The sequence below is a fragment of the Hevea brasiliensis genome, chromosome 9 (assembly GCF_030052815.1).
Source record: "Hevea brasiliensis isolate MT/VB/25A 57/8 chromosome 9, ASM3005281v1, whole genome shotgun sequence".
Lineage (NCBI taxonomy): Eukaryota > Viridiplantae > Streptophyta > Magnoliopsida > Malpighiales > Euphorbiaceae > Hevea > Hevea brasiliensis.
Window position 1 is genome coordinate 20441311 of NC_079501.1, and position 13036 is coordinate 20454346.

The 13036-nt window shown below is 34.6% G+C and overlaps 3 protein-coding genes across 4 annotated transcripts in view; all 3 read left to right on the forward strand.

Annotated features, from left to right (window-relative positions):
• The window catches only part of LOC110662169 (uncharacterized), a 28478-nt gene extending 19144 nt beyond the window's left edge, over positions 1 to 9334 (forward strand). The window contains exons 3-5 of one of the 2 annotated variants that reach the window (XM_021821059.2): positions 7575 to 7811; positions 7901 to 7948; positions 8648 to 8722. In XM_021821059.2, coding sequence (XP_021676751.1) covers positions 7575 to 7811; positions 7901 to 7948; positions 8648 to 8722 — 360 coding nt within the window. Of the gene's footprint in view, positions 1 to 7574; positions 7812 to 7900; positions 7949 to 8637 lie in introns of both variants that reach the window. The other variant, XM_058153337.1, reaches the window with a different exon arrangement.
• On the forward strand, positions 1800 to 4621 carry LOC131183168 (uncharacterized). Its single transcript, XM_058153338.1, has one exon. It carries the CDS (start codon positions 3049 to 3051, stop codon positions 3787 to 3789), a length of 741 nt encoding a protein of 246 aa, XP_058009321.1. The 5' UTR covers positions 1800 to 3048; the 3' UTR covers positions 3790 to 4621.
• An 879-nt stretch (positions 9335 to 10213) lies between the features above and the next one.
• LOC131182832 (LEAF RUST 10 DISEASE-RESISTANCE LOCUS RECEPTOR-LIKE PROTEIN KINASE-like 2.4) lies at positions 10214 to 12853 on the forward strand. The gene is made up of 2 exons (XM_058152167.1): positions 10214 to 11804; positions 12810 to 12853. Exons 1-2 carry the CDS (start codon positions 11327 to 11329, stop codon positions 12851 to 12853), a joined length of 522 nt encoding a protein of 173 aa, XP_058008150.1. The 5' UTR covers positions 10214 to 11326.
• Positions 12854 to 13036: the final 183 nt, after the last annotated feature.

Below are 13036 nucleotides of genomic sequence, written 5' to 3' on the forward strand. Positions count from 1 at the left end.
TTTGTTAAATGCCAAGTGGCAAACTTAGATTCAATCTTGACTTTGATCATCTTACATGATTAAAAGACAATTGGCAAGCTTATGTGTAGTTCCATGTGTCACCATCTCATGGTGCCACATGTCACCCTGTGAAATGACAAAAATACCCTTGTATCTTAATTTTGAGTTCTCAACCTAAAATAATTATTTCTCTTCTTCTAATCAATTTATATCAAATATAAATTAATTAATTAATCTCTATTAATTAATTTCTCATAATTAAATTTATATTTAAACACTTTTAAATATAAATTTAACTTATACTATACATCCAATAATCTAGATTTGGTTTCAAGCCATGCTAGGGACTTTGTAATTTAATTGCAAACCAAATCTATTTAATTAATCAATTAAACTCTTTAATTAATTAATTAAATCATCACTAATTGGCAATGAGATATGATATCAACTCTTAATATCATCAGAACTTTCTTACTATAAATGATTTCTCTAAATCATTTTAGGCACCTCATAGACCATGGTTAACACCTAGCATAGCATGCCATGGCCACCCAATTAGTAATAAAGTTTACCTTAAATGAACTTATAATCATATGTTACCATGCACTAGAATCTCTCTGTTACAAAATCTCAATTCGAGCTGGAGTCATGGTTTATGTCAAACTTCATTTGCTATGAATATTATGTTTTCTTTTAATTCCAGTTCTTGATTAAAAAGATTTTCTCATCAGAAACTCTTTTCTGATTAAATCTATCTGTCCTGGTCAGGAACTTGAAACATCACGAACAATTAAATGAACATAGGATTTTATCCTTATTTACTTAGGGTAACAGATTCCATCTTGATCAACACCTACCTCCATATATAACTAGTAGGAACCAACACATGACTATATACCCATACACAGTACAAGTATGAAAGCAGTATCAAACTCAAATCATCTATATACAAGATAACTGTGCTATCTCAGGTCTAAATATTATATGCACTAATATGATTTACGACAATACATTGACAAGAGTAAACTTCATGTGCTTGTCATAAATATCACTGGTTCGGCCTACTTATCATGCATAAGTGCTTATCATGTTTATTATATGGCATAAGACTCACCATTCGATCTTATTTATATCTCATATAAATACATTGGGAACAAACATGATTACAATCTTTCTGGATAAGTCATGTCCTTATTGTGAAGTATCCTCGATTGTGAACCAATTTATGATACTTTGTACTAGAAATACTGTCACTCATATTCTTAGCAACTTAAGAATAGAATTTCTAACAAAATATCAATGGACCTTTTCTATTACACAGAAATATATTATGTAAATGGAAAAGTGAAAATACCTTTTATTAATAAAACATGTACAAGATACATACTAAATGATATGCTTTAGGGCATACTACTAATAGATTTGCACCCAGTTTAATGCACAGGTCAAGATTCTAAGAACTGACAATGAGACAAAGTATATGAAGAAAGTCTTTCAGTCTTATTTAGAGTCTCATGAAATCCTACATCAAACTAGTTGTGTGAATTCAAGTGCATAAAATGGAGTATCTGAAAGGAAAAATAGGCATTTACTTGAAGTGGCTTGATCACTCATGCTTACAATGAACCTTTCCACGTCATATTGGGGGGATGTTGTTCTTTCTGCAGTATATCTTATTAATCGAATGCTCCTTCACACACTAAACTTTAAGACTCCTTTGGAAGTTCTTAAGGATAAGAATTCATATGCTATTCCTCCAAAGGTTTTTTGGTGTGTTTGCTTTGTTCATAGGTAACTTCGCCTAAGTAGTTTGTGCTTAGCCGGTCCCAAGCCCGGATAAAGGAGGAGGGTTGCGGTAGGTGACAACCAGCGTAAAAATTTCGTCACACCCTATGATATGGATTCAAATGATATAAACGTTGGGGCGTCCTCTACTAACGACGCACTACATCGGAGCCCGGTGTAGTGATAAATATGCAAGGGTGTAGGGCGTTCACCGAAAGCGACACGCCATGCCGGCGCCCGGGTGTGGTGTTAAGTGAGCAAGGGTTCCCACATCATGGACGGGTGTGGGTAAAGAAGTTAGTCCATAGGACAGATAGTAAAGCAAATAGTGGAACAGAACACAAGATAGACATAGAAAATAATAGAAGATATCATAGAAGGAGACCAATTAGGAAGGAGCAGGATAGGAGGAGTATCAGGGTTGGTACTTGGAATATTGGATCACTTACAGGAAAATTAATGGAGCTTGTGGATACCTTGGAAAGGAGAAGGGTGAATATTGCTTGCATTCAGGAGACTAAATAGGTAGGAGAGAAAAGCAAGGAAGTGGGTAATTCAGGGTACAAACTGTGGTTTACCGGAAAGGAGAGAAACAAGAACGGAGTGGGTATATCATAGACAGAACATTGAAAGACGCAGTAGTAGCTGTGAAAAGAGTAGGAGATAGAATTATACTAGTAAAGCTAGTACTAGAAGGAGAAACAATAAATATAGTTAGTGCTTATGCCCCATAAATAGGACTAGACAGTGAGAGTAAACAAAGGTTTTGGGAAGATATGGATGATTTAATGCAAAGCATACCGAATGAAGAGAATGTTTTCATTGGTGGAGATTTGAATGGACATGTAGGAAGTGATAGACAAGGTTATGAGAATGTTCATGGAGGTTTTGGTTTTGGCAGTCAAAATGAGGAGGGAAAAAGCATCCTGGATTTTGCTATGGCATACGACCTAATACTAGCAAATACCTACTTTATAAAAAGAGTCACATTTAGTGACTTTCAAAAGTGGGCAACATAGAAGCCAAATCGACTTCCTCTTAACCAGGAAGACAAATAGAGCTCTATGCAAGGATTGCAAGGTCATTCCAGGAGAGGCTTTAACAAGTCAACATAGGTTGGTGGTCTTGGATGTCAAGTTTAGGAACAATTCAAGTAAGGTCAGAAGAAATAGTGTAGCTCGAACAAAGTGGTGGGAGTTTAAAGGAGTAAAGCAAGTGAAGTTCAAAAATGAGCTTCTCGAGTCCGAAGTATGGAAGCTAGATATGGAGGCCAATGATATGTGGATACAGATGGCATCAAAGATTAGAGAAGTAGCTAGAAAAGTACTTGGAGAGTCTAAAGGACATGGACCACCCTCAAAAGAGAGATGGTGGTGGAATGAGGAAGTACAAAAGGCAGTGAAGAGAAAAAGGAAATGGTATAAGAAATTACCTAAATGTGATAATAATGAAGCATATGAACAGTACAAGATAGCAAAGAAAGAGGCAAAAAAGGCAGTTAGTCAAGTAAGAGCACAGGCCTTTGAAAAGTTATATGAGAAACTTGGAACTAAAGAAGGGGAGAAAGATATTTATAGATTAGCAAGGAGTAGAGAAAGGAAATGTCAAGATCTCAATCAAGTTAGGTGCATTAAGGATAAAGAAGGAAAAGTGTTGGTGAAAGATGAGGACATTAAAGAAAGATGGAGAAATTATTTTAATGATCTCTTTAATAATAGTCAAAATGGTAATAGCGTGAATATAGATTATAGAACAATAGAAAAGAATGTAAATTATACTAGAAGGATTCGATTTTTAGAAGTAAAGGAAGCACTTAAGAGAATGAAAGTGGGTAAAGCCTGTGGACCCGATGAAATACCAATTGAAGTGTGGAAGTATTTGGGAGATATGGGAGTGGCATGGTTAACTAAATTATTTAATAAGATTCTAAACTCAAAGAAAATGCCTGATGAATGGAGGAAGAGTATTTTAGTACTTATTTTTAAAAATAAGGGAGACATATAGAGTTGCTCAAACTATAGGGGAATTAAACTCATGAGCCATACTATGAAGTTGTGGGAGAGAGTGGTGGAGCATCGACTACGTCATGATACTTCTATCTCTCTCAATCAATTTGGTTTCATGCCCGGTCTTTCAACTATGGAAGCGATCTTTCTTATTAGAAGCTTGATGGAGAAATATAGAGATGTGAAGAAAGATCTACACATGGTTTTTATTGATTTGGAGAAGGCTTATGATAGTGTTCCAAGAGAGGTCTTATGGAATGTGTTAGAACAAAAGAGGGTATCTATTAGGTACATACAAGTATTGAAAGATATGTATGAAGGAGCAACTACTATTGTGCGCACAGTGGGAGGGGACACAAGAGATTTTCCGATCTCAATTGGATTACACCAAGGATCAGCCATAAGCCCTTACCTTTTTATATTAGTTTTAGATGAACTGACGAAACATATACAAGAGAGTATTCCTTGGTGCATGATGTTTGCGGATGATATTGTTCTGATAGATGAGACACGAGAAGGAGTCAATAGAAAGCTAGAACTTTGGAGAAGTACTCTAGAGTCAAAGGGTTTTAAGTTAAGTAGAACAAAGACAGAATACATGCATTGCAAGTTCAGTGAAGGCAAAACTGGTGATAGGGAGGGAGTTAGTTTGAATGGAGTGGTACTGTTACAAAGTAATCACTTTAAATATCTAGGCTCAGTCCTTCAAGTAGATGGGGGATGTGAGGAGGATGTTAGTCATAGGATTAAAGCCGGATGGTTGAAGTGGAGACGTGCCACGGGAGTTTTATGTGATCGTAAGATTCCCAATAAATTGAAAGGAAAATTTTACCGTCTGACCATACGATGGCTATGTTATATGGTAGTGAGTGTTGGGCACTGAAAGAGTCGCATGCATATAAGATAAGAGTTGCAGAGATGAGAATGTTAAGGTGGATGAGTGGCCATACTAGACTAGATAAAGTCCGTAATGAGAGTATTAGAGAAAAGGTAGGAGTGGTTCCAATTGAAGATAAGTTGAGAGAAGGGAGATTGAGGTGGTTTGGTCATGTGAAGCGTAGACATACGGAGGCTCCAGTTAGACAAGTAGAGCACATTAGGTTAGAGGATAGAAAGAAAAAAAGGGGTAGACCTAAATTGACTTGGAGGAGAGTAGTACAACATGACTTAGAAGCATTACACATTTCTGAGGATTTAACCCAAAATTGTTCAGAGTGGAAAAAGCGAATCCATATAGCCGACCCCAAATTTTTGGGATAAAGGCTTAGTTGAGTTGAGTTGAGTTGAGTTGCTTTGTTCATAGGTCAAATGTTGAGAAACTAGAACCTAAGGCCCAAAAATGTGTGTTTGTGGGCTATTCTAGCACTTAAAAGGGTTAGAAGTGTTATCATCCTCCCTTTAGGAAATATTTTATAAGTATGGATGTTACCTTTACGGAACTTGAACCTTGTTTCCAATCACCTCTTCAGGGGGAGCATAATAAGGAAGAGGCGTCTATTTTACCTATCTAGGAGGAGATGTTTTTTGAACTTAATCATAACATTGAGGATAAGGACATTGAGGATAAGGACTATCCATCACCATTAGTTCCTCAACCCCAACCTCAAATCACGGGAGATTGAATAGATTGGATTTAAGAATCAACACTCGTTGGAATAGACAGATATAGCCAATGAGCATAATATGACTGATCAGTCAGAACCTCTGGATTCAGCTCTTGAACATTCTGAGCCTAAAGAGTTATGTGGTGAGTCTCCTTCTTTTGACACTTCTTCTAATAGTGAGTCTCCTTCTTTTGATACTCCTAATACTTCTGTTGATAACTTTGATATGTCCATTGCTTTTAGAAAAGGAGTTAGGACTTGCACTAAACATCTTATTTCTAAGTTTGTTACCTATGATTCTTTATCTCCTTCCTATAGAGCTTTTCTCTTGTCTGTTTCTATCTCATAGGATTGGAAGGAAGCATACCTTGATCCAAATTGGAAGGCAGCTACGGTAGAAGAGATGAAGGCTTTGGCAAAAAATGAGACATGGAATCTTGTTACTCTTCCTTTGGAGAAGAAACTGATTGGATGCAAATGGGTATTCATTGTAAAGCATAAAGCAGATGGTTCTATTGAAAGATATAAGGTCAGGTTAGTGGCAAAAGGATTTACTCAGACATATGAGATAGATTATCAAGAGACTGTTGCACTTGTTGCTAAAATAAATACAATCAGGATCTTACTATCATGTATTGCAGTAGTTTGATGTGAAAAATATTTTTTTTTGCATGGAGATTTGGAAGAAAAAGTATATATGGAGATCTCTGTAGATTTGAGGGTGAAAAGACCAAAGGAAAAACCTGTAGATTGAAAAAGGCACTATATGGCTTGAGGTAGTTATCAAGAGTATGGTTTGATAGATTTAGTAAGGCTATGTTTTTTTTTGGGGTTCTATCAAAGCAATGCCGATCATACCCTATTCATGAAATGTCGTAGACATAAGATCACATTGCTCATTATTTATGTTGATGATATAGTGGTGATAGGAGATGACAAGGAAGAGATTGCTCATCTAGAGGAGCGATTGGCTTAAGAATTTGAGATTAAAGACTTGGGTAGATTAAGGTCTTTCTTAGAATAGAAGTTATCGGATCAAACAGAGGGATTTTTATTTCTCAAAGGAAATATATGTTAGACCTCTTAGATGAGACTGGCATGTTGGGCTGTAAACCGGCAGAATCTCTCATTGAAGCTAATCATAAGCTGCAAGCTGGAATTGGGGAGGCAATTGACATAGGAAGATATCAGAGGTTAGTTTGGAGATTAATTTCTCTCTCATACTAGACCAGAAGCTTGGTGAGCCAGTATATGCATGATCCTCTATTTTGAAGTATTTAAATTCTGCACTTGGAAAGGGACTTATTTTTTCAAAGTGTGGCCATCTCCAGATAACGGTCTTTACAGATGCAGATTGGGTTGAATCTCTCGATGATAAGAGATTGACATCAAGTTATTGCATCGTTGTTGGGGGCAATTTAGTCACTTAGAGAAGTAAGAAGCATAATGTAACAGCAAGATCTAGTGTAGAGGCAGAATATAGAGCCATGGCACAGGGTATATGTGAGCTATTGTAGTTGCGAAAATTGATGGAGGAAATGCGATTATTAGAAACAAACAATTTGTCCTTATTCTGTGACAACAAAGCTGCTATCAGTATAGTTCATAACCCAGTTCAACATGATCGGACTAAACATATAGAGATTGATCAACACTTATAAAGGAGAAAATAGTTGATGGGTCTTTAAGTGTCTCTTATGTGACTTCCAAAGAATAAGTGGCCGATGTGTTTATTAAAGGTTTAAACAGCAAGATATTTCATATTCTAATTTGCAAGTTGGGCATGTGTAATATGTATGAACCAACTTAAGAGGGAGTGTTGGAATTCTACTAGATTGTAAATCCCTAAATTAAAGGGATTTTATTGTCTTGTATTTCTTCCTTTTTATAGTTATCTTCCTCTTTTATTAGTTTCCTAGAATTTCTAGACTTCTTTTGTATTCAGGAGTGTTGTATATAAATAGAAAGAGTGTACAAGGCAAATATATACTGAAATAAAAAACTCTTTTCTCCAGGAATCTTTCTCGGCAATATCTCTGCACTTTGGAGCTGCTATACAATTTCCAGTGTTCCATAGGAATCAGAAACTTAAATGTCATGGTTTATCATACTTAGTGGTTAAATTTGATTAAGAAATTATCTGATGTTGTTCTTAACAATCTCTGCTCTTCTGAAACAGCCAACTGAATGTAATACATACGCGGATATAGATGCTGCATATATTTGCCTCAGAGAACAGTATGGGGTGAAAGATGAACAATTGATACTGTATGGTCAGTCTGTTGGTAGTGGACCTACAGTTGATCTTGCTTCACAGTTACCAAACTTGAGAGGTGTGGTTCTACATAGCCCAATTTTGTCAGGAATGAGGGTATTATACCCAGTCAAGAGGACATACTGGTTTGACATTTACAAGGTAATGTTTGTGATAGTAAATTCAATTCTATTATATGTTTCTGCTTAATTCTGCAGCATATGAGAACTTGTGTTACTTCTTCTTTTCAGAACATTGACAAAATTGGAATGGTGAACTGTCCTGTTCTGGTAATTCATGTAAGTATTGTTTCCCTTGTGTTCATTTGTCACCTTGTTCGGGCAGTTCAGGACATAATTTTATCCATTGATTAAGTTGGCTGCTTGAATGAAGGATGTCTTGTGCATTATCTATAGGCATTCTTGTTTTAGATTATGATTTTATAGATTCAAGGATTGGCAAATTTTTAATATTTGTAGTATAGTCTTTAGGAGATATTGATACACAAACGTTTTAAACTATTGAAAATGTGAAGAATTTCTGGCTGGAGTCGCAACTTGAAACAAATATTGTGCTATTCTAGCTAGGATTCTAGGTGGACCTATATCTTGTGGTGATACAAATCAATCTAGATCTGCTTTGTTATTCTGGGTATAATGAAATGATAAGTAAGTCTTCAATGCGGGCATTATTGCATGCAATGATACAAATCTAAAAAGATGTTTTAATGGTAAATTAACCAGGATGCATCTTTGGCATGAATATAAAGTCACAACCCAAACTTTGTTATTGTTGTTATTGTTCACTTTACATTTTTGGCATTTTTATATTTTCTGAAAATATTCATCTGATCCATTCCGCACAGATTCCACCCTCAAATGCTAATTATTTTGACAGTATTGTTGAAGGGAACTAGGATAAAATCTCTATGGCATTAGTTGGTTATATTAGAGGTGAAATTGTTATTATATATTTTCTTCTTTTCCAGGGAACAGCAGATGAAGTTGTTGACTGCTCCCATGGAAAACAGCTTTGGGAGCTTTGCAAGGAGAGGTATGAACCATTATGGATAAGTGGGGGCGGACATTGCAATCTTGAGCTATATCCAGAGTTCCTCAGACATCTGAAGAAGTTTGTGTTAACCGTAGGCAAAACTAAAACAGCTACAAATGGTTCTAAGAAAACAACAGTGGAGTTGGAAAATCAGAACAAACCATCTGAGAGTGGAACATCAGATACTTTTGAATTGGGTGCTGACCTTCCAGAAATCTCTAGAAATAGTTTAGATAGTAGACTTGAAAAGTCCAAGAAACCAAATAAACCTGAGAAGTCTCGGATGAGCACTGACCGTGTTGATAGATTTAGGAGAAGTAAAGGCTTGGTCTGGTAATTGCTTATACGAGGAGCTTCTTCAATAAAATCTGTGCCTGGGTCCAATTGAGGAGGTAATTTATTTTTCACTCTTGCTTTTGTAACATGCGTCAAGTTTCCTACAAATTATCAAGTCTCAGTGTAATTTTTTTACATAAATGTCATATTTGTATGTATGTATCTTTAGAAAATGAGTCAAATTAAGCTAAATCTTGCATTTTAACTCTCCTGTAAAAGAAGCTTCTTATTTGAAGATGATAATGTTGTAATTTCACCATTATGTCTTAAAAAATTCCTGGCTTTTATTTTTCGTACTCTGTAGTTCTAGCAGACACAGGGCATACATGGTGAACAAATTATTAAGATTTCTTGCCTATTGGGCAGAAGTGACGAACAAAAAGTCTTTTATTCATTTATATTGTGACCTGGGTGAAACTAAGGCTTCTAGGCTTATCTTCTTTATTCTTCATTATCGCAAGTGAAAATTCAGCTTGATTTTCCTTCTCTCTCCAAATTCTTCCATTTGAATATCTATTCAATAGTTGAATCAAACACATCTTTATGAGCTCCTTACAAGCCCAGTAATAAGAGTTTGCCAGTGTGCTTCTGTAAGATTTTTTTTTTTTTAAGAAGATGCTACTACAAAAATCTTTACTCTTAAGCAATTGGGACAAAAAGCTTTTTGAAATATTCATATACATACAACACGGACACAAATTTTAAATTATTTTAAATTTAAATTTTGTAGGAATATAAATTTTATTATTTTATTATTTTACTTTATTACGAGCTGAATTTGGTTTCAATCGCAACTTAGTTTGAAAATAAAATTTTAATTTATAAGATAGAAGATAAAAAAAAATTATTTTATATTGTTTTATCTTAATACTTTAAAATTTTATATCAATATTGCTAAATTAAAATTTATCAATTATTATTATGGTATTATATTAAAAGCAATGCTTCGAGTCTTCCATTTCATATTACCAGACACACAAATCAAACTTCAGGACAACAAATAAAAACTGTTAACTTAGGAGGACATGAAGTGATGTGTATGGCTAGATTTTTTTTAATTAGCTTAGAAGTCGTAAACATACTTAAAAAATTATATTAAAATATCAAAAACGTGGGTCTCAGTCTCATGATTTTATTGGTTTCTGAGTTATAAAAATAACTTTTTTTTTGTCAATCTGAATTTTAAAAATCATTACAAAATGTATTTCAAAATTCTTAATTTTCAATATACGATTTTGCTAAATTTTCCAAGTGGGTGTTTTATTTTGACTCTTCAAGAGGCCCAATGCGCCATAGCTTTCCGCGTATTGAGTTTTATAGCTCGCTTTTGATCGTTTCTGCGACAAATGCTTGGAAAATAAGGTGCTTAATCGCTAGTGCAAATATTATTTCCAATTTGTATACCAACTAAGTACGATATTTAAACCGTTCCAATAGAAGCTTCCTCTGCTAAATTTCACACCCTTCTCCTTAACTTGGTCAATTGCAGCCGAGTTCATCATGTCAGGAGAAATTATTTTATTTGAGATTGCAAGCTTTCTGCCCTTCTCGGTATTTTTGTCAAATTTCAAATTAGTTTTAATTCTTCTTCTGTCATATGTAAACTGCTTTCAAATTGTTTTTGATTTCCATCTCCCCATCTGCCTCTGAAAATGGAACTCCATCTCTTCCCAACCAGATCTTTGATTTTCATCATGACCATAATCTTCCTCTGCCCTCTGTTTGTGTCTGCCATTGATGAGCGATATCAGAATTGCAGCGCAACATTTGAGTGCGGAAATATTAAAGGTATTAGCTATCCTTTTTGGGGAGGGAACCGATCTGATTATTGTGGCCTCCCCAACTTTTGTCTTAATTGCACTGACCAAGCGGCGCTGATCACCATCAAGAATTTAACTTACCAAGTTCTTGAAATCAATAGCGAGGCACATAATCTTAAAGTTGCTAGAACGGATTACATAGGAGGCATCTGTCCAAAACTCCTTCTCAACGCCACTTTGGATTGTTCCTTTTTCAGTTATGCTTCCGAGATTCAGAATATAACTCTATACTATGGTTGCCCCCAGCTGCCTTCATTCTTAAAACCATTAGCCGGAATTCATCTCTCACCTAATAATTTCTCGGCATTCAATAATCTCAAGTCTCAGATATCTTTGGATTCTTTTCTACCAGTTTCTGTCAATTTTATTACTTTAATTCCCGTTCGAATGTACCATTTCTGTAGCTCATGAAAAGCTGAAAAAACCAAACTCTAGCTCACTCATCTCTATTTTCATTCCAGGCCCGAAATGAATTCTTCACTTTTCCCATTCCCTCCTTTTCTGTGGCTTCCAATTTTTGTGTTCTTGTTTGCTAGTAGAATTCCTTGTTGTTTAAGCAACCCTGACTTCCACGCTTCCTGCAATATCTCTCAGTACGTCTGTGGAAGTATTGCCGCTGGTTTTCCTTTCTGGGGGAAAGACAGACCAGATATCTGTGGAATTCCAGGCTTGGAACTCAAGTGTAAGAATGATACCCCCACAATTGAGATCAAAGATGGAACGTACCGTGTTTTGGAAATCGATGAGCAAAGTCAAACTCTGAGAATTGCAAGAAAGGATTACATGGATGGACTCTGTCAACCTCAATTAAAGAACACCACGCTTGATCCTCAGCTTTTTGAATATGTTCCCGGTTACAAGAACCTTACAATTATTTATGGTTGCCCGATACCTGGAGTACCAGCACTATTCAATTACCTCATAAGTGGATCTGCGTATCCAAAAGGTTATTATAAAATTATAATTTTTAATTTTTTATAATAAAAAGTTTATAATAATAGTTACAATTTAATTAATATTAAGAAAATTAAAAGTCATAGTTATAAACTATATAAATTAATATTATATATCCAAAATTAAATTAGTCACCTCGTAACGCATATAAAAACTACAATGTATGTCCAATTAAGATTTTCTCTCAAATTTATCAAATGATATTTTAGTAACCAAGATATTAGAAGAAGATAAATAATTTGTATAAATATCACTAAAATTATGTTCATCTTATAAGAATTTATTTTTATATATTTTATTATTTATTATTTATGTTTATTTTTAATTTATATTTATTATTGATATTTATTTTTTTATATTTTCATAATTTTTTATAAATATTTTGAATAAATTAAGTGTAAATACATAGAAAAAATTATATAATTATATCTTTATTTAATTAAATAATATTTTAATAATAATTATACCGCACAACACAGCCGACAAAAGTTTACAACTTCAAAACTTTAGTCGAACCAGTTACATTGATTTTTTTATTAAATTAATCAAATCAAAATTCTTTTAAAATAATAATTAAAATTAAATAAAAAAACCAAATAGAAACTATTCAATTTGGTTTTTCGACTATAAACAAAAGCATGGCAACCTAATTTACTTCTTTACGTGCCTCCCACTGGGAGGGTCAGATGCGGGCGTATTTGTGGTTCAGTGGGCTCAGTTAGCTCCAATGAAGCTATATAAAAATGACCGAAGGATTGAAAAATTCTTAAAATTGGGGTGAATATTTAATTCCACCCCCTATGTTTCATTTAAGTCAACTGAACCCTTGAGGTTTCAATAATTAACCCTTTTCATGACATCGTGAGCTTTTGCAGTTTATTATAAAACTTTCACGACTTTTTCTCTCTTCTTCCCTCAAATTCACTCTCATGTGGAGACGAGACACCATCACCGGTTCACTCTCAAACTTTCCTTGCCGTAGAGTTTTTATTTTCAGGGAACTACCGCCATCACCAATTCTGTTCTGAGTCGCTTTGTTGAGGAAGGAGGGGCTAGTTTCAGAAACCTATCATTGTCTACTTCTCCAAACTCTGCGAGGTTTTAATTTTATGATGCGAGATTTGAAAATCATCAAATACATTTTCTGGAAGTTTATTTGAAAATCATCATATTACCAAACACACCAACCAAACTTTTGTACAACAAAGAAAAACATTTACTTGG

Bases quoted from the DNA above. Each gene is read 5' to 3' on its own strand.
- LOC131183168 (XM_058153338.1), top strand. From the start codon at position 3,049: ATGGAGGCCAATGATATGTGGATACAGATGGCATCAAAGATTAGAGAA.
- LOC131182832 (XM_058152167.1), top strand. From the start codon at position 11,327: ATGAATTCTTCACTTTTCCCATTCCCTCCTTTTCTGTGGCTTCCAATT. The intron at 11,805-12,809 runs GTTATTATAAAA...TTTTATTTTCAG, and splicing joins TGGATCTGCGTATCCAAAAG to GGAACTACCGCCATCACCAA.